This window comes from Trachemys scripta, chromosome 2 (assembly GCF_013100865.1).
Source record: "Trachemys scripta elegans isolate TJP31775 chromosome 2, CAS_Tse_1.0, whole genome shotgun sequence".
Classification (NCBI taxonomy): domain Eukaryota; kingdom Metazoa; phylum Chordata; order Testudines; family Emydidae; genus Trachemys; species Trachemys scripta.
This window is the reverse complement of record NC_048299.1, coordinates 247,605,332-247,625,100: the sequence shown is the minus strand read 5'-3', so window position 1 is coordinate 247,625,100 and position 19,769 is coordinate 247,605,332. Positions and strand designations below refer to the sequence as shown.

The 19,769-nt window shown below is 43.2% G+C and overlaps 1 protein-coding gene across 5 annotated transcripts in view; it reads right to left on the bottom strand.

Annotated features, from left to right (window-relative positions):
* Positions 1 to 19,460, bottom strand: part of FZD6 (frizzled class receptor 6) — a 47,234-nt gene extending 27,774 nt beyond the window's left edge. The window contains exons 1-2 of one of the 5 annotated variants that reach the window (XM_034763426.1): positions 19,320 to 19,460; positions 16,408 to 16,797 (exon numbers count right to left, since the gene is read on the bottom strand). In XM_034763426.1, coding sequence (XP_034619317.1) covers positions 16,408 to 16,587 — 180 coding nt within the window. In that variant the 5' untranslated portion in view covers positions 16,588 to 16,797; positions 19,320 to 19,460. Of the gene's footprint in view, positions 1 to 16,407; positions 16,798 to 18,691; positions 18,713 to 18,749; positions 18,872 to 18,927; positions 19,093 to 19,319 lie in introns of those variants that run through there. The other 4 variants (XM_034763427.1, XM_034763428.1, XM_034763429.1 and 1 more) reach the window with 4 other exon arrangements.
* Positions 19,461 to 19,769: the final 309 nt, after the last annotated feature.

Genomic DNA, 19,769 nt, shown 5'->3' with positions numbered 1-19,769 from the left:
TTAGACCCCTACCCTGCAAGAGGATCTCTGCATCAATAAGGACCAGTTTGCAAGTTTGGGGCCTAAAACTGAATTCTTAGTTTCGCAAGTGCACTGACCAGAGTAAAACTATACAGAATGCCTCTGTTAGATGATTAATCTGAATATATAAGTTACACAACTAGAGGTACAAGTGGAAAGAACAATGGAAAAACCAAAACATTTTTGGTTTGGTTTTATTTGGGAGACTGACTGTATGATGACTGCTGTCTTTACATATATGTAGGATCCACCAACTGTTGTACATTTGAATCCAAGGTAATTCTATAATACCAGTGCTTCTGGGATGAGAGTTTACATTATAGCGATAGCAGAAAAAGCAGAAGACCTGTTCTTGTGTTAAGCATATTTTCTCTAATTGTTTGTATAAGATTTTGAAAACTTAAAATACATGCGTTAAGTCCTGTTATTACATCAGAGTGCACCACTGAATTACAAAAAGCACATTTGGGGCTAGATTCAAAAAGGGTACTTGGACGCTGCAATGCTGAGAGTTATGCACATAGAGGAATTCACAACAGCAAGTTAGGGGCTTGGGCTCCCCTCACAATGCATGGGGAAAGCTAGGTGCCAAAAAAGAAATTCACAGACATCAGCAAGCTGAATTGAGAACCATCTAAACAAGCCAGTAGGAAATGCCAATGAGATGAGTGTGGCCTAAGTCCCATCCCTCAAAGGCAATTATGCACTTGCCTTTGGCCTGGAGTTAGTGCCTATCTCCATTCAGGATTCCAGACATAAACCCATTCCTGGAGTTAGGTGCCAAAGCCAGGTCAGCCCTTTCTCAAGGGGGAGGAGTGAGGAGAAAGAGGCCTGCCCCCAACAGCCGAGTAGTTAGAGCACTCACTCAAGATGTGGGAGACCCCCGTTCAATTCCCCAGTCTACCTGATTTGGAGCAGGGAACTGAAGTCAGGTCTCCCCTACTCCCAGGTGAGTGCCCTGGGCTATAGGGTAGTTGTGGGTGGGGAGGGAAGAGTTGTGTCTCTCCTGTTGAAGCTGTTCCACTTTGTATAAAATACTTAAATATCCATGGGAGCAGGGACTGGAACCTGGGTCTCCCAGGAGAGTGTACTAACCACAGAGGCTATAGAGTCATTCTCACTCTCTCTGGCCCAATGAATACTTATTTATATAAAGCAGAATGGCTTCAATGAGACACTCATTGGTTAGGCCACTCACCTATGGGGGAGTGGGGAGACCTGAGTTCAAGTCCCTGCTCCAAAACAGGCAAATTGGGGATTTGAACACCAAAGCCTAGGTGATTGCTCTAGCCACTGGGTTATTGAGTAAAAGGGGCCTAATTTGGTGGCCATGCTCTTAGGCAGACTTTTAGCACAGCCACCAGCTCAGTCCCTGCAGGCAAGATAGGTAAGGGAACTTTCACTGGGGCTTAGGTGAGAGCTAGGCCCTGAGCTGCTTGGTGCTGTCAGGACTTAGGCTGTGTGCATGTCCCAGGACAGAAATATAGGCAACTGGGGGACTTTAACAGTGGAAACGTAGGCACCTACAAGGGTAGGCAGCATCTCACCAGTGATTTTGTGCATGCCAATAGCACCTAAATGTTAAACTTCAGTATCTAACGTGACAGTTAAGTGTTTAAGCCCCCTTGTGAATCTGTGTGTGTCCTTAAGTTTTGACAAAAATTATGTAAAAGTTTTTGCTTGAAAGAAAGATAGTGCTACTTATGTCAATTAAATTATAGGAAAAAACTGTTCAGATCTTTCACATGGGTATTTTTAAACAGTTTGTGAGATCAGAATTTTCCCCACACAAGATATGTCTAAAATTGCATTTTAACATGACTGGCTGGGAATTTTTGCTATATAGACATACACACATAGTAATTAAACTTCTATGATTCTAGACACACCCCAATCCTAAGAAACAGAAAGGCAAAGAAACACCTTACTGATTCCAATCCTCATTTTAAAATACAAGCACAGTTAAGTATACCAAGATTTCTAAAATAATTTAATAGTTATATTTAATATATATTATATCACAATAATTAAACCTTAAAAAGATGAAGGGGACTGAGGCAGGAAACCAAGTCCTTTCCTCAGAACTTTACAACAGCTGTTATTTTCTGACAGTCCCATCTTTCTTCTATCCAAACACCCTGCCAGAGGGCAGCTGCTCAAACTCAGAAACTCTGAAAAGTTTGAGATCTGCAGATTTAGCCTAAATGTTCAGTGTTGAAGTATTTACCTCTACAGTCAAGCAGGCACTAAACACTTTTAGTAACTAACAGATATGTTGCAAAAAATCACAACCTGTTTCAGAGAAATAAAAATTTAGTTGGTCTTTTAAAGATGGGATGCATATATGTGTGTTTCCAATGTACAAGTGCTCTCAGTCTACCATTCTTCTGTTTAATGTGGCTCATTTCCAGTTGTATTAATGAATATTAATTTAAAAGCTTCTGTTTTCTGGTGCTGTACTTTCCTTTCCAACAACTCTTATAATATTTCAGTGCTATACCTAAAGTGAACTATGGAGCTAGAAGTCTTGATTTTACAATCTCTCACGACCCTCATATACAAAATGGTTTACATTTTTAAAATCAGAATTAGTATAAACTAATCTGAATTTATACTTTTGACTTCCATTAAAAAAAGCTGAATAAGACCACCAAGACACATCAGTTTCTAAGGGAATGCAAGCCTTATCTAGATTTGGATATGTTCCTAATACACAGACCTCCTCTGTCTCCCCCCACCCCACATTAAAGATCAACATTTCAAACAAACAGGAGTGGCTGGGGTTTGGGGGAGAGGATGAGAGGAGCTAGGCAGACTTTACAAACCACTAGAAAGATTACTCCAAAAAACACCATAAGTACAGTGCCAGCATAGTTCAAGAGACTAACCAGACGAGTGCAATTTATTATTCACTTTATGTTTTTTAATTCTACTAAATTTGTTTAAAGAATAACTTTCACTTCACCGGTTAGATGTTAGTGAAGTTACTCACAAGTTGGGAGAAGAGATGACTGAGAGGGGACATGATGATAGTTTTCAAGTACCCCTCTACTCCAATATAACGCAACCCGATATAACACAAATTCGGACATAAAAGGGTAAAGCAGTGCTGCGCACTCCGGTGGATCAAAGCAAGTTCAATATAACGCAGTTTCACCTATAACGCGGTAAGATTTTTTGGCTCCCAAGGACAGCATTATATCGGGGTAGAGATGTACATAAAAGGTTGTTACACAAAGGAGGGAAAAAAATTGTTCTCCTTAACCTCGGAGGATAGGATAAGGAGCAGTGGGCATAAATTACAGCAAGAGCAGTTTAGGTTGGACATTAAGAAAACCACCTGATTGTTAGGAAGTTTAAGCACTGGAATAAATTGCCTATGGAGGTTGTTGAATCTCCATCAGAGATTTTTTATGAGCAGATTAGACAATGCCTGTCAGGGATGGTAATATTTAATCCTGCCATGAGTGCAGGGGACTGGACTAGATAACCTTTCAAGGTCCCTTCTGGTCCTATGATTCTACGTGCTTGGAAAACACAATAAACCAAATTATCTCAGAAGTAAAACCAATTACCTAAATGCAGGGATGAATTTGGCCCATTAGATCATCCATTAGTTAAGGAAAACTGTATTGTTTAGTTTCAGTTATTTGATAACTATGTGTGTGACACTGACAGGCTAGCTCAGACCAGAGCCATAGGCCAATTCACTTATTTGTGAATATCGAAGACGTGTTAAGTGTATTAGTATATATTCAAATTAATTCACTCGTATGCTAATAGAGATCAAAAGAGATGCTAATGTTATTGTACTTATCTGTAACCAGCTGTCTATTACATTACATACCCCTATAACTACATTGATATTATGTATACTCCTGTAATTAGATAATCCTAGATTAAAGTGTGTGCTAGTAAGAGACTGTATTGAGGTGTTCAATTAATAAAAAACTAGTGAAATACATTGTTTGTTATTACAAGCATTTGCATATGTATATAACCCGGTAAATAAATTACTCAAATCTTGTGAAATGCTTAAAAGGACTGTAACTGAGAATGCTAATCGCAAAGCAAGTGGCCAGTGTGTGAATAAAAACATTTCAGTCTGCCCAGAGTTAGGCACTCACAGTTGTGAGTCACTCCAGACAGTGTGAAATATATATTAAAATTGATTCTTATCAAGTTTTAGAAACATCCAACTGTTTCAACATCTAAAAACGTGAACGGTATTCTGTGTCTCAAGAGCTACCATTTTACTAGTTCTTCTGGAAAGAAGAGTTGGATAATGTAATCAGATATAAGCAATGTAGCTCAGCATTCAAATGCTGGAAAAAAAAGAATCTTTCAAAAAGCTGTTGTAAGAAATTAAGAAAACAAACAGTAATTATGCTAAATTAACCACACACAAAAAAATCTTGAGATTGAATTTGACTTACAACTTTGAAAGTCTCCTGCCTCATACATAAATACTGAGCTATTTCCTCTGCCTGAAGTGGTCATATGTCACTTGTAGGCTTTATTACTATTTCTTTATCATATTTAAGATGCTTAGGATTGTGATTTAATGTTTGCAATTATATATTAAACTTTCATATTGTATTAGGTCCTGATCCTGCAAAGGCTTACATAAGAATGGTCATTCTGGGTCAAACCAATGGTCCATCTAGCCCAGTATCCTGTCTTCTGCCAGCAGCCAAGGCCAGGTGCCCCAGAGGGAATGAACAGAACAGGTAATCAAGTGATCTATCTCCTGTCATCCATTCCCAGCTTCTGGTAAACAGAGGCTAAGGACATTTCAGAGCACGGTTTTGCTTCCCTGCCAATCCTGGCTAATAGCCATTGATGGACACATCTTCCATGTACATACCTAGTTCTTTTTTTAACCCTGTTATAGTCTTGGCTTTCACAAGATCTGTAACAAAGAATGTCACACAGCACATAGTCAACCTGTGGAAAAGTCGTCCTTTTTGTTTGTTTGAAACCTGCTGCCTATGAATTTCATTTGGTGACCCTTAGTTCTTGTTATGAGAAGGAGTAAACACCACTTCCTTATTTACCTTCTGCACACCAGTCATGATTTTATAGACCTCTATCATATCCCCCCTTAGTCATCTCTTTTCTAAGCTGAGAAGTCCCAGTCTTATTAATCTCTCCTTGTATGGAAGCTATTCCATACCCCTAATAATTTGTTGCCCTTTTCCAATTCTGATATCTTTTTTGAGCGGGGCCCACTAGATCTGCATGCAATTTTCAAGATGTGGGCATACCATGACTTTTTATAGAGGCAATATATTTTCTCTGTTATCTATCCTTTTCCTAATGATACCCAACATTCTGTTTGCTTTTTTGACTGCCACTGTATATTGAGTGGATGTTTTCAGAGAACTATACACGACTCCAAGATCTCTTTCTTGAGTGGTAACACCCAATTCAGACCCCATCATTTTATATGCATAATTGGGATGTTTTCCAACATGCATTACTTTGCATTTATCAACACTGAATTTCATCTGCCATTCTGTTCCCCAGTCACCCAGTTTTGTGAGATCCTTTTTAACTCTTTGTGGTCTGCAGTGGATTTAACTATTGTGAGTAGTTTTGTATCATCTGCAAGTTTCACCACCTTGCTGTTTACCCCTTTTCCCAGATCATTTATGAGTATATTGAACAGTACTGGTCCAAGTACAGACCTCTGGGGGGTCACCATTCTGAAAACTGACCATTTATTCCTACCCTTTGTTTGTGTATCTTTTAGCCAGCTACTGATCCAGAAGAGGACCTTCCCACTTATCCCATGACAGCTTACTTTGCTTAAGAGCCTTTCGTGAGGGACCTTGTCAAAGCTTTCTGAAAAATCTAAGTATACTATATGCACTGGATTCCCTTTGTCCACATGCTTGCTGACCCCCTCAAAGAATTCTATTGGATGGGTGAGGCATGATTTCCTTTTACAAAAACTATGTTGACTTTTGCCAACAAATAGTGTTTATCTATGGGTCTGATAATTTTGTTCTTTACTATAGTTTCAATCAACTTGCCTGATAATGAAATTAGGCTTAATTAGGTTGCAATTGCCGGGATCACGTCTGGAGCCCTTTTTAAGAATTGGTGTCACATTAGCTGTCCTTCAGTCATCTGGTACAGAAGCTGATATTTAAATGACAGGTTACATACCACAGTTAGTAGTTCTGCAATTCACATTTGAGTTCCTTCAGAACTCTTGGTTGAATAACATCTGGTCCTGGTGATTCATTGCTGTTTTATTTATCAATTTATTCCTAAACCCCCTCTAAGGACACCTCAATCTGGGACAGTTCCTCAGATTTGTGACTTAGAAAGAATGGCTCAGTTTTAGGAATCTCCCTCATATCCTCAGCAGTGAAGACCAATGCAAAGAATTCATATAGGGTATGTCTACACTGGAAACTTCAAAGCACTGCTGCGGGAACACTCCCTCTAATATGGTGTCTTTAAAAAGTTTCCATGCAGTTTGTAGGGATTTCCCTTTTGGCACTGTATCTTTTAATTTCTGTTTAACTAACGTCCTCATTTTTGTTTAGTTCCCCGTTCTGAAATTAAATACTACATGGTGGGCTGCTTTCATGTTTTCCACCCCCGCACACGGATGTTACATTTTACTATGTTAGCGGTTCAGCTATATTCACCTCATGGACCAGATCCCAAGCTCTACTTGGACTATGTCTAGATTTGCTTCTCCTTTTGTGTGTTCCAGGACTAGCTGGTCCAAGAAGCAGTCATTTAAGATGTCAAGAAACTTTATCTTCACATCCCGTCCCGCAGCAACATGTACCCAGTTAACATGGGGATAGTTGAAATCCCCCATTATTATTGAGTTTATTTTTATAGCCTCTCTAATTTCCCTAAGCATTTCACAGTCACTATCACCATCCTGGTCAGGTGGTCGGTAGTATATCGCTACTGCTATATTATTATATAAGCACGGAATTACTATCCCTGGAGATTCTATGGTACAGTTTTGTTCATTTAAGATTTTTACTTCATTTGACTCTATGCTTTCTTTCACATTAGTGCCACTCCCTCACCAGTATGACCTATTCTCTCCTTCAGATATATTTTGAACTGTGGTATTATTGTGTCCCATTATCCTCATTCTACCAATTTTCTGTGATGCCTATTATATCAAGAGTCTCATTTAATATGAGGCACTCAAGTTCACCCATCTTAGTGTTTAGACTTCTAGCATTTGTATCTAAGCACTTAAAAAATCATCACTTTTTAGTCATCTGCCATTATGCGATGTAATTGAGACTTTTTTCATTTAACTGTTTCTCATCAGATCCTATCCATATTTTATCATCTTCTTACTAGGACATATAGAATCTCCATGAATAGATCTCCCTCCCACCCCCCACCCCAAAAGGGATGTCTCGGTCCAAAACACATTACTCCGCACCGGTCAGCTTTCCCACAGCCCTTACTTTAAAAACTGCTTTTAGATGCCAGCAATCTGGTTGCATTTTGGTTTAGGTGGAGCCCATCTTTTCTGTATAGGCTCCCCCTTTCCCAAAAGATTCCTAGTTCCTAATACATCTAAACCCCTCCTCCCTACACCAGCTCATCCACGCATTCAGACCCTGCAGTTTTGCCTGTCTTACTGGCCCTGTACATGGAACTGGAAGCATTTCAGAGAATGCTACCATGGAGGTCCTGGACTTCAATCTCTTACCTAGCAGCCTAAATTTGACCTTCAGGACACCTCTCCTATCCTTCCCTATGCCATTGGTACCTTCATGTACCATGACCACTGGCTCCTCCTCAGTACTACACATAAGTCTGTCTAGATGTCTCAAGAGATCTGCAACCTTTGCACCCATCAGGCAAGACACCATGCGGTTCTCCCGTTCATTGCAAACCTAGCTATTTAAGTTCCTAATAATTGAATCCCCCACTACTATTACCTGTCTCTTCCTAATAACTGGAGATCCCTCCCTCACAGAGGTATCCTCATTACAAAAGGATACCATGACATCATCTGGAAGGAGGGTCTCAACTATGGGATCGTTTCCTTCTGCTCCATACATGCTTAACTTCAAGTACATGAATAGCCATACTGACCTGAGGTTAAATAAAGGTATAGTACTTTTCCTACTGACATGCTTACCACTACTAACACCAAAACTGGTGGATTAATCTTCACTATGTACTGTACACAAATGAAGTTATCCCTTATGCACTTCTGCATAATGGTTAAAACAAATACACCTGAAACCACCATCTAAAGGGCCAGCAAAAGTCAGCATACCTATCACATCATGCAAATAAATGCTTCCTAACAATTTCCCATCTTCTACCTGCATTGCTGTTAAATGAAAAATACATTATAAAACTCTACACTAAAGAGAAAAATAAACTAACTACCTTTCATGCTGGTGCTTGTATAGATATTTGCTCATCTCCTGAACTTTCAGAGTGATTCTAAGGAGATACAGCCAACAACTTTTCCCTGGAGAAAGTAAACCACTTTGCCATTCAAATAGCAAGCAGTCCAGTCTTGAAGCTAGCCTTATTAGACGCATGTAGGATAATTTGGATAGTATGTGTCAGTTTTATATTTATAATTCAATTTTTTTTCTCACCTTCTGGTGAAGCTTCACCTTATTACATTAATGTCTTAAATTACAAGTACATGAAAGAATTTATATAAGCATCTTACATCGGCGGTGTGCCACTATTATTTGTGAGCACTATGCTATATTGTTCTTTAAGATAATCTTCAAAATTTCTATTTTAGTCCATGATCTCCTTTGTCTTCTTCCAGATAATTTTTCACTTAAAATTTTAAAGAATATCTATCCACATTTCAGTGTGTTAATATTCTGAAACACACATCTTACAGATTTCCTGACACTCCCTATTTGTAGCCACTGCATTTCCTTTTTCCTACCAACCCCTTCCATGTGCTGAAGATATACGGTAATTTAAAAACAGATGTCAATGTTTACCAGTTGCATGGGTTTGTTGTTTAATGTTGAACTAATCATGAAAGATTTATTTCTCCCAACTCCACTGTTTTCTTCATTTTACAATCTATTATGTCAATACTGAATCAATTTAATTTCTGTTTACAGAAGGGGAAAAATACAGAAGTGTTTTTTGGTACAGAAGTGTTGTGCTTATTTTATTTTCTACCTGGGCTTCAATAATTTAAGTGATATTATTTTTGGTACATCCTAGAAGAATTAAAGTGCCTGTTAACTTATTTTTTCCTGCTGCTGTAGCTAGATTCATTTAGTTCTCCACTGTAAGCATAGATAACAGACACATGAACACCTGCCTCAAAATTTAGAAATGGAAAATACAAGATTAGATCATTTTTTCCATTCCTGAGCAGGACTGGTCTCTATACAAAACAGCAGAAAATATCCTATAGTCTAATTTTAAAATACTTTGGAAATGGCCTTACATCATTTCCTTCTATAAAACTATTAAAATCTAATGAATCTTACAGCCGGGAAGTTTTCCTGATATTGAGCCTAAGGACTATATTGGAATTGATAAAAGGTACAGAAAAGGGCAACACAAATGATTAAGGGTATGGAACAGCTTCCATATGAGGAGATAAGATTGGGACTTTTCAGCTTAGAAAAAAAGATGACTAAGGGGGGGGGGGGAATATGATAGAGATCTATAAAATCATGACTGGTGGGGAGAAAGTAAGTAAGGAAGTGTTAGTTACTTCTCATAACACAAGAACCAGGGGTCACCCAATGAAATGAATAAGCAGCAGGTTTAAAACCAACAAAAGGAACGACTTCTTCACACACACAATCAACTTGTGGAACTCTTTGCCAGAGAAGACTATAACAGGGTTCAAAAAAGAATTAGATGAATTCGTGGAGGATAGACCCATCAATGGCTACTAGCCAACACACATGATGGTGTTCCTAGCCTCTGTTTTCCAGAAGCTGGGAATGGGCAACAGGGGATGGATCACAATGATCACCTATTCTGTTCATTCCCTCTGATGCACCTGGCATTGGCCACTGTCAGAAGATAGACTACTGGGCTGGATGGACTTGTCTGACCCAGTATGGCCGTTCTTAAGTTGCTGTTTTAGCATAAGTAATTAACACATTTCAATGGACCATTCAAGGAGAAGGGGAAGGGGCGGGGTGGAAAAAGAAGTGGGTTATACAGATTGCTATAGTAAGCAATAAATCCAGTGCATCTATTGTCCATGATTTTCAGTATCTAGCAGTTATTAAAATTTAAGCTTCTCTTTTGTTAAGACACCAAATCACCTGTGGGTGAACATTTTTCACAAAGCCACTACTCTATAGCTGACCTCTGTTCTCCTCCTCAAAGAAAACCTGCACAACACTTTTGAAAGATGAGCCTAAGAGCTTAAATTTATAACTTTGCAATATATACTAAAAATCATGGACTGAATAGAGACACTGGATTTATTGCTTATTACAACAATTTATGACCCACTTAACCCTCCTTCCTAGCTCCCTCCCCCCCTTAATCCTTTCAAATCATAGGGGGGAAGCAGACCACTTCACCCTGAATGGTCCTTTGAAATGTGTTTACTTGTTCTAAACAATCTGTTCCATCTTTTATTTAGCTGTGGCACTGAGTACATTGCCCACACCTGAAGAACAGCTCTGTTTAAGATGGAAAGCTTGTCTCTCCCACCAACAGAAGTTAGTCCAACAAAAGATATTACCTCACCTACTTTGTCTCTCTAAAAGTAATGTTCACAATTTCAGACTATCAGCACATAGACACTGACAAAGTGAAGGGAGTTCAAAAAAGAAAAACAAAAGTGATGGATTAGCAGGAAGGATTGATTTACATATATCTCAACTTACCAACAAGTAAAGACTAGAAATAAAATTTATAGATATCTTAAGGATGCACATACTATGAAGGCTGAAAAATTGTGCAGGCTATTGCCAGTAATCAGGTGACCTGGGAAAACTAAAGATTTAGGGCTTGTCTACACAGGGAAATTGACCATCATAGTTGTAGTAAAGTAGTTTATTCCATCTTCATAATAGTTTATTCTGGCTGTATAATGTATTCTGCTATAGCTATTATGGACACTTTCCCTGTTGACAAGTCATCAGAACAGCCATACTGAGTCAGACCAAAGATCCGTCTAGCCCAGTATCCTGTCTTCCAACAGTAGCCAATGCCAGATACATCAGAAGGAATGAACAGAACAAGTAATCAAGTGATCCAATTCCTGTCACCCATTCCTGGCTTCTCACAAACAGAAACTAGGGACATCATTACTGCCCATCCTGGCTAATAGCTACTGATGAACCTATCCTCCAAGCATTTATCTAGTTCTTTTTTGAACCCTGTAAGTGGCTTGGCCTTCACAACATCCTATGGCAAAGAGTTCCACAGGTTGATTGTACATTGTGTGAAGAAGTTCTTCCTTTTGTTTGTTTTAAACCTGCTGCTTATTTATTTCATTGGGTGACCCCGGTTCTTGTGTTATGAGGAATAACAAACACTTCCTTATTTACTTTCTCCACTCCACTCTTGATTTTATAGACCTCTATCATATCCCCCTTTAGTCATCTCTTTTCCACTCTGAAAAGTCCCAGTCTTATTAATCTTTCCTCATATGGAAGCTGTTCCATACCCCCTAATCATTTTTGTTGCCCTTTTATAATTCCAATATATCTTTTTTGAGAGGGGGTGACCAGATCTGCCCCCCTCTCCCCTCCAAGATTTAATCACAGATATTTTTAGTAAATGTCGTGGACAGGCCATGGGATGTAAATTTTTGTTTATTGCCCATCACCTGTCCATGACTTACTAAAAATACCAGTGACTAAATCCTAGCCTTACTTATTATCTACCCCTTTTCTTAATGATTCCCAACACTGTTAGCTTCTTTGACTGCCGCTGCACATTGAGTGGAGGTTTTCAGAGAACTATCCACATTGACTCCAAGATCTTTCTTGAGTGGTAACAGCTAATTTAGACCCCCATAATTTTATATATGCATTACTTTGCATTCATCAACATTGAATTTCATCTGCCACTTTGTTACCCACTCACCCGGTTTTGTGAGATCCTTTTTTTAACTCTTCGTGGTCTGCAGTGGACATAACTATCGTGAGTAGTTTTGTGTCATCTGCAGATTTTGCCGCCTGTTTACCCCTTTTTCCAGATCATTTATGAGTACGTTGAACAGTACTGGTCCCAGCACAGACCCCTGCGGGCCACAACTATTTACCTCTCTCCATTCTAAAAGTGACCATTTACTTCTTTGTTTCCTGTGTCTTAACCAGTTACTGATCCAGGAGAGGACCTTCCCTTCCCTCTTATTCTTTGACTGCTTACTTTACTTAAGAGCCTTTGGTGAGGGACCTTGTCAAAGGCTTTCTGAAAATCTGGATCATCCATGTGGACATTCTTGTTGACCCCCCTCAAAGAATTCTATTAGATGGGTGAGGCATGATTTCCCTTTGCAAAAGCCACACTGACTCCTCCCCAAAAATCACGTTCATCTATGTGTCTGACAATTTTGTTCTTTATTATAGTTTCAACTAGTTTGTTCAGTACTGACATTAGTCTTACTAGCCTATAATTGCTGGGATCGCTTCTGGAGCCTTTTTTGTTCTGTAACTGTATTCAGTTACAGCTAAATACAATTCCCAGACGTGAAAAGGAGCTCTGTGTAAGCTAGAAAGCTTATCTCTCTCACCAACAGAAGTTGCTCCATTACCTCACCTGCCTTGCTTCTCTAATATCCTGGGAACAACATAGCTATAATACCACACAGCATAAAACATTATTTTTGTAAGATGGTGACTTATTGTTTTCTCTGAGTCTGAGCTGAAACAACTTCAGTTGTTTCAACAGACCTAAATTAAGAAATAAGACCAAAATAGCCTGAGAGAAGTCCAATAATCCAAAAATTTGTAAGGAAAAATGAAAAATAAAATCCATGTTTTTTGAAAAATAATTACAATTGATATTTCTGGGCTTCCTATTCTTAGACTGTAAGGCTATTATGAGCTAGCCTGACCTCCTGCATAACACAGGCCAGAGGATTTCCCTGAATTAATTCGTGTTTGAACTAGAGCATCTCTTTCAGAAAGGCACCCAATCTTGATTTTAAAATTACCAGTGATTGAGAATCTACCACAATCCTAGGTAAGCTGTTCCACTGGTTATTCTCACTGTTTAAAATTTACCTTATTTCTAGTCTGAATTTGTCTAGCTTCAACTTTCAGCCTTCAACCACTGGATCTTGTTATACCTTTGTCTGCTAGATAGAAGACCCATTATCAAAATTTCTGATCCTCACAAAGGCATTTATAACTTGTGATCAAGTCACCCCTTCACCTTCCCTTTGTTAATATAAACCACACAGTGAAAAATTCAAGGAATTCTATCTGGCATGTTTTCCAATCCTGTAACCATTCTTGAGGCTCTCCTCTAAACCCTCTACAATTTTTCAACATCTCTCTTGAATAGTGGGCACCAGATGTAATCACAGTATTCCAATAGCAGTTGCACAAGCACCAGACAGAGATAACCGCCCTGATCTTATCCTGTTTATACATCCCAAGAATCCCATTAGCATTGGGAGCTCACATTCAGCTGATTATCCACCATGACCGCTACATTCTTTTCAGAGTCACTGCTTCTCAGGATAGAGTACCCTATCCTCTAAGTGCGGCCTTCATTCTTTTTTCCTAGATTGTTCCTATTGCTGGTGGCCACCTGAAAAGTGGTATCACTTGTGACGCTAACCACAGAATACTGTGCATTTGTTTTTGGATTATGAGCTTTACAGTAGCCCCTCAGAGTTATGAACACCAGTGTTATGAACTGACCAGTCAATCACACACCTCATTTGGAACCAAAGTACACAATCAAGCAGCAGCACAGTCACAAACACCCCCCCCACACACACACACAAATACAGTGCAGTACAGTGTTAAACAAACTACTAAAAAAATAAAGGGAAAACAGCATTTTCTTCTGCATAGTGAAGTTTCAAAGCTGTATTAAGTCAATGTTCAGTTGTAAACTTTTGAAAGAACAGTTTAGTCTGTTTTCAAAGTGATTTAAGAAGGGGGGGGGGAAATCTTTAGGGCCCAATTCTGTATCAGTTTATTACTAGGCTTTGCTATGTCACCTGTCACAGTATACAAACTCCTCACATATATTAATGAACTTAGCCATACAACTCTGTTGCAAAGTAAGGAAGTGGCATGCCCATTCACAGATGGTGAACTAAGGCAGAGCACCTTCACATCTTCTCTTTTGGGAGAAAGGTCTGAAGAAAGAAAGAATACCACCATGGAATATACCCCACACCACCCTGTCAAAGGAGTGGATAAGACAAAGGGGAAGGTAGAGCCACCTGTGCAGAGGCCCTGTGCCTCAGCACTAGCTTTGCCCCCCCCCCCCCCTCCCCGCACACCTCCCCAGCTCCAGTGAAACTATACAAGAAACTTCCTCTCCCCCTCTAGATGGCCATGGAAAAGGTCAAGGGGGGCTATATAGATAAGGTAATATAGCCTGTGGCTCTATCATCTGTACCACAGATTTTTCACAAAGCCAGAAAGAGAAAGATATGCACCCTTGGACCACCCCATTTCTCCCCACTGGCCTGCCAAGTCCCCATTCATTATTCCGAAGCAGGACCCTGTGTGGAGGCCTCCACAAGGCCAAAAGCAGTGAGAGAAAACAAAATGGTGCAAACAGGGGCCACCCCCCCCCTTTCTGCACACAAAGCTGGAGACAACTGCATATAGAGTGTCCCCTCCATGCACAAACTTATCCAAGGTCACAAGAGTCTCTGGCAAAGTCAGGATTAGACCCTGAATCACCTTAATTTAGGCCCAGTGCCTTAAACATTCCTGCTTTCTGGGTCTTGAAAAAAATCCAAATAGCTATGCATAAGGATCGTTTTCATGGAAGTGGTGGTGGTGGGGACAAAGACAAGTTCCTGCAGAATTCAAGCTTTAATTTAAAAATAATTGGTTTCTACCTCTTATGGTTGCAAAGATAACCATTCAAGCATTAACTTATGCACAACTCCAAGGCCTCTGCCACTATACAGAACTGCCCCCAAGCAGCAGCAGAATTAACTTTAAACAACTCTAGTCAGTTTCACCGCTGCCATGCAGAACTATTGGCAGCTGTTGAGGAACTGGGACTCTGCGGCTCTATCCTTCTTCCAGCATCCATTATAGTGTCTTCATCAGAGAAAAGCTCCAGAGCCTAGCACCAGTAAGGAATTGACATGATTGGGCAGCAGTGGAACTGAGAAAGGGCTCAACCTAGCAGTGAAACTGACCAGAAGCTGGAGGATGGTCATGGTCTCAAATTTACTGGAAAAAACAAAGGAGCTTTTTCTTCCCACCTTATTGCTTCAGTTACTCAATCCCTCAGCCTGCCTGCTGGTAGCATCCATTATCAGGTCCTCAGCCCCTGATAAAAGTGCTTGAGTTTTTCCTTGTGCCCCCTCTGCCACCTTCATCTTTTGCATTAGCCTCTGGCAAGTACATGTCTGGTAAGTATTTCAAGCCCTGTATTAGGAGGGTTTTTCCCTCCCGTTAAGCCATTATTAAAACAGGTTTGAAACTTGTTTTACAAGTCTCTCAACAAGAACTTTCCTGCTACTATCAACTGTTTTTCTGCAGATGGCAAGCTCCCAGAAAAACTAAGTGTGTTATAAGTTTTCAGAAAATTTATTTGGGTATACGAAGTGCTTCTTTTCATCAACTCTCAAAACAGATGCAAGTTTTTTGTTTTTTTTTTTTAATATAAAGTTCAGTCAGGACACATCAGGAAACAAACAATGGGAAGTAGGATGAGACTATGTGCTCAGTTTCCTTGATGCAGAGCACATACAGCAGCTTCTTGGGAGGGGTGGGAAAAGCAACTTCAAGCCACTTTTATACCCTTTGGATTCTGGGCTGATCAAGGTTCTACTTGTCACTGGACATGATTTAGGTATTTCAGCGAGTTGCTCTAAGTTCTGACAACCCTGGCTGTGCAACCCAGAGAGGCCCAGAACAGCCACAGTAATATGTGCTATTGTCTCCTATTGGCATGCCCATGCCTTCCTCAGGCACCCTTCCTTGCACACCTTCTACACAGAGGCTTGCAAGGGTCTGCAAGAGACAGCCTACAGCTGTCATACACCCTATCTGCACATCCAGGAGTCTGCAACAGGGTGGAGAAGCACTTCCTAGGTGTTCAAATGGGCAGTTAGTTGTTTTACATTACCTACCTTCCCTTCCAAGCATTACAGGATGGCAGAAAGATTTATCTGTTTACAAATCATTCCTTTCCAATTGCTCCCAGTTATATTACTCGAATGCAACAAATATTACAAAACAGGGAGGGGCAACTTACCTTCATTTGGCCAGCAGCAGTGTTCTGGTCATAATGTCCCATCATATTTGGAAAAAATGTCATATTGTATGTCATTCCTGTACACCTGGAAACAGTAATTGGTTCACAGGTGAACAGACTGTGCCCTTGGATCAGGGTTAAGATTAAACTGTAAATCACAAAAAACACAAATATTCCCATTTTTGTCAAGATTTCTGGTTTTAGCACATAGTTTTGGTCAGTGGTTACAGAGATTGTTTTTTCATAAGGAAATCAATCTTCATCTTTTCTTCTTCCAGAAGAACATGGACAAAGAGCACTGAAAAACTGATCAAGCTCCTTGCTTCTCATGGGACTTTCCCATTCTGTACAATCCTGATTCCTTGAAAAATCTCTCTCCTTATTTGTGAACTGTAAAAACAAAAAGACATAGCACCTCAGCTGTAACTATCTGTACAAAGGCCAGTAAATGACATTAAACAGCAGACTTTCCAGCAGAGAAAACAGGTTTCTATAAATCTGTAAAATGAAAAGACAACTTTTCCCAGGCCTCACTCTCCTCTCACTTGATACTGGTGTAAATGAGGAGTAACGCCACCAAATCACAGAAATGTAGGGCTAGAAGCAGGGGCAGCGAGTTGTATGGGCCTGTGGTGCCCAGGATCTAACAATATTCAGGGTCCGGGGGCCCAGCTCCACCAATATTGGGGCCGAGTCTCTCCTCTGCCTGCCACCCGCCCCCCAACCTCCCCCAAGTGTCCCCCAGCCCCCACTTGCTACCCTCCTTTCTCACCTCCCCCGGGGCCCCCGCTGACTCTGCTCTGCCTCAGCCAGCTCTGGGCATCAACTGTTCCCACAGGGTCCTAGTGCCCCCCATCCAAAACTGGCAGGGCAGACTGCCCTTACCCTGCCCTTCTGCCTTGGACCCTTCCCTTTTCTGGCAGATCCCTACACCTAGAGTGACCAGATGTCCCGATTTTATAGGGACAAGCCCAATTTTTGGGTCTTTTCCTTATATAGGTTCCTATTACCCCCACCCCACCCCGATTTTTCACACTTGCTGTCTGGTCACCCTACCTACACCAGCACAGCAAGTGCCCCCCACCCACAGTCACCGCTCTGCCCCATGCTGGGCAAGGGGCAGCCCCATCCCCCACCCCCAGTGAGACTACAGTGAGGGGCAGCAGCAGGGGAGGAGGCGCACATGTGATGGAAGCCTCCCCCCCCCGGAGGGGGCTTCCTGGACCTGAGAGGGGCCCTAGGAGCTCGTGCAGTGACGATGGTGCATGGCGAGCGCGCTATGGGCAGAGGAGAGGGGGTCCCTCCCCCAGAGCTCGCTGCTGCTGGCAGGGAGAAGGCTGGGGGGAGTCCTCTCCTGCCCCAGCCCCAGGGCAGCCTGCCTACACCCCAAACTCATCCCCAGCCATGCCCCACCCCAGAGCCCACACCCCCTTACCTCCCTGCACCCCAACCCTCTACCCTAGTCCAGAGCCTCACCAATGCCCCAAACCCCTCATCCCCAGACAGAGCCTTCAACCCCCTGCACCCTTACCCTCTGCCCTAGCCCATCCCACACCCCAAACCCCTCATCCCCAGCCCTCACCCCTGCACCCCCTCCCATCCCCAAACTCCCTCCCAGAGCCTGCACCCATCACCCCCTCCTATACCCCCACCCCAGAGTCTGCACCCAAACTCAGTCTCAGAGGCTGCACCCCCACCCCTTCCCACACACCTCTTCTGCCCCAAAACTCCTTCCCAGAGCCTGCACCCCAGTCCTGTGCACAATCTCCCAGAGCCTGCACCCAAACTCCCTCCCAGAGCCAGTACCCTGCACCAGCCCAGAGCCTGCACCCAAACACCCTCCCCGAGCCTAACCTCTCACCCCTTCTGCATCCAAACTCCCACCCATAGCCTGCACCCCTCCCCAGCCTAGGGCCCATACCCGAGACCTCCTTCTCCCACCCAAACTCCCTCCCAGAGCCTTAGGCAGGTGGAGGGCAGAGTTGGGGGGAGGGAGGGGCGCAGGTTCTGGGCACCACCAAAATTTCTACAATCCTGCCACCCCTGGCTGGAAGATGGACCTCAAGAAGTCATCAAGTCCAGCCCCAATGCTGGGGCAGGACTAAATCAAGCTGCTAGATCATCCCTGACAAAAAGTGTTTGTCTCCCTTTCTTTTGTCAACACTATGAGGTTTTTTTAATCTTTCACAATGGGTCAGGTTTGCTAAATCGGAGGTCGACAGCCATCAACGTTAGCTGAGTGGGGAGGTCAGGCGGCAGATGAAGCTTCACCCACACCCGGTACCTGTCCAATGGCTAAGCAGGCCAGGGGGCTTCCCAGGCGAGGAATGAATGTCCCCCACCTCACGCAGCCGCTTAGGTTACAGCGGGGAATAGGTTCAGCAGACAGGCGTCCCGGCGCGGGCTCTCCACTCTCACCGCTCCGCGCTTCTCCCGGGCCTGGCCGCCGGGACTAGCCGAGTGTAATCCCACCCCCCGATCGGCTCGCTGCGGCGCGGCACAGCTCAGCCGCCGCCTTACCCCGGAGCTACAGCCGCGGCCTCCGCCCGGCGCCGGGACTTGGTTTCCAGCCCCTCCCTGGGAAGCGGCGCCTGGGGCGGGGCCAAGGAACTTGCTCCATGTCCCCGCTTCAGGCTGCCCCGGCCGGCATGGACACAGCTCCGCCCGGGGACACGGCACAACCCCTCCCCCCCCAAGCGGTTCGGAGATCCCAGGCCCCTCAGGCGGCCTCCCCCGGGCCCCACCCCGTCACCACCGCTCGCGCTCGGGAGGCGTGACGCAGCGTTGCGGGGGAGGGGCCACCCTCCCCGATACATGCCCGTCCTCGCATCCTCCCTGCTGCCCCCGCCCCGGGAAACAACCGGCGCGGCTGGGCGGCTCAGCCCTTAAGGGTGCAGACGCCCGTTCTTCACCTCAGCCACGCGGGGCGGGAGAGAGGCGGCGACGGCTCCTCCTCCTCCTCCCCCCTCCAATGGCCGCTCCGCTCCGGCTGCGATTCCTGCGAAGCACCAACAGGACGTGGCGTCTCAACACCTGGCTGCCGAATCGCGCGATATTTGAAAGCCGGCGGGCAGGAGAGTGAGGGGGCGGTGCCCGCACCGGCACGCGGCACGCACAGCCAGCCGCGAGGCGGCCCGCCCCGCCCACCTCCCAGTTGTTTGCGATAGGGCCTGTCGCGAGCCGATGACCGTCAGCGCCAGGCAGGCCCAGCCTCACCCCATGGCGGGGCATTGGGAAGGAGGGGGCCCGTACTGGGCCTGGGTACCTGTGAACCAGCGATGCACAGGGATGGTTTAAACCTATAATTGTTGAACTGGTGCAGGCTCCCATGTGAACACTACAATTGGGTGTGAGGATGGCTT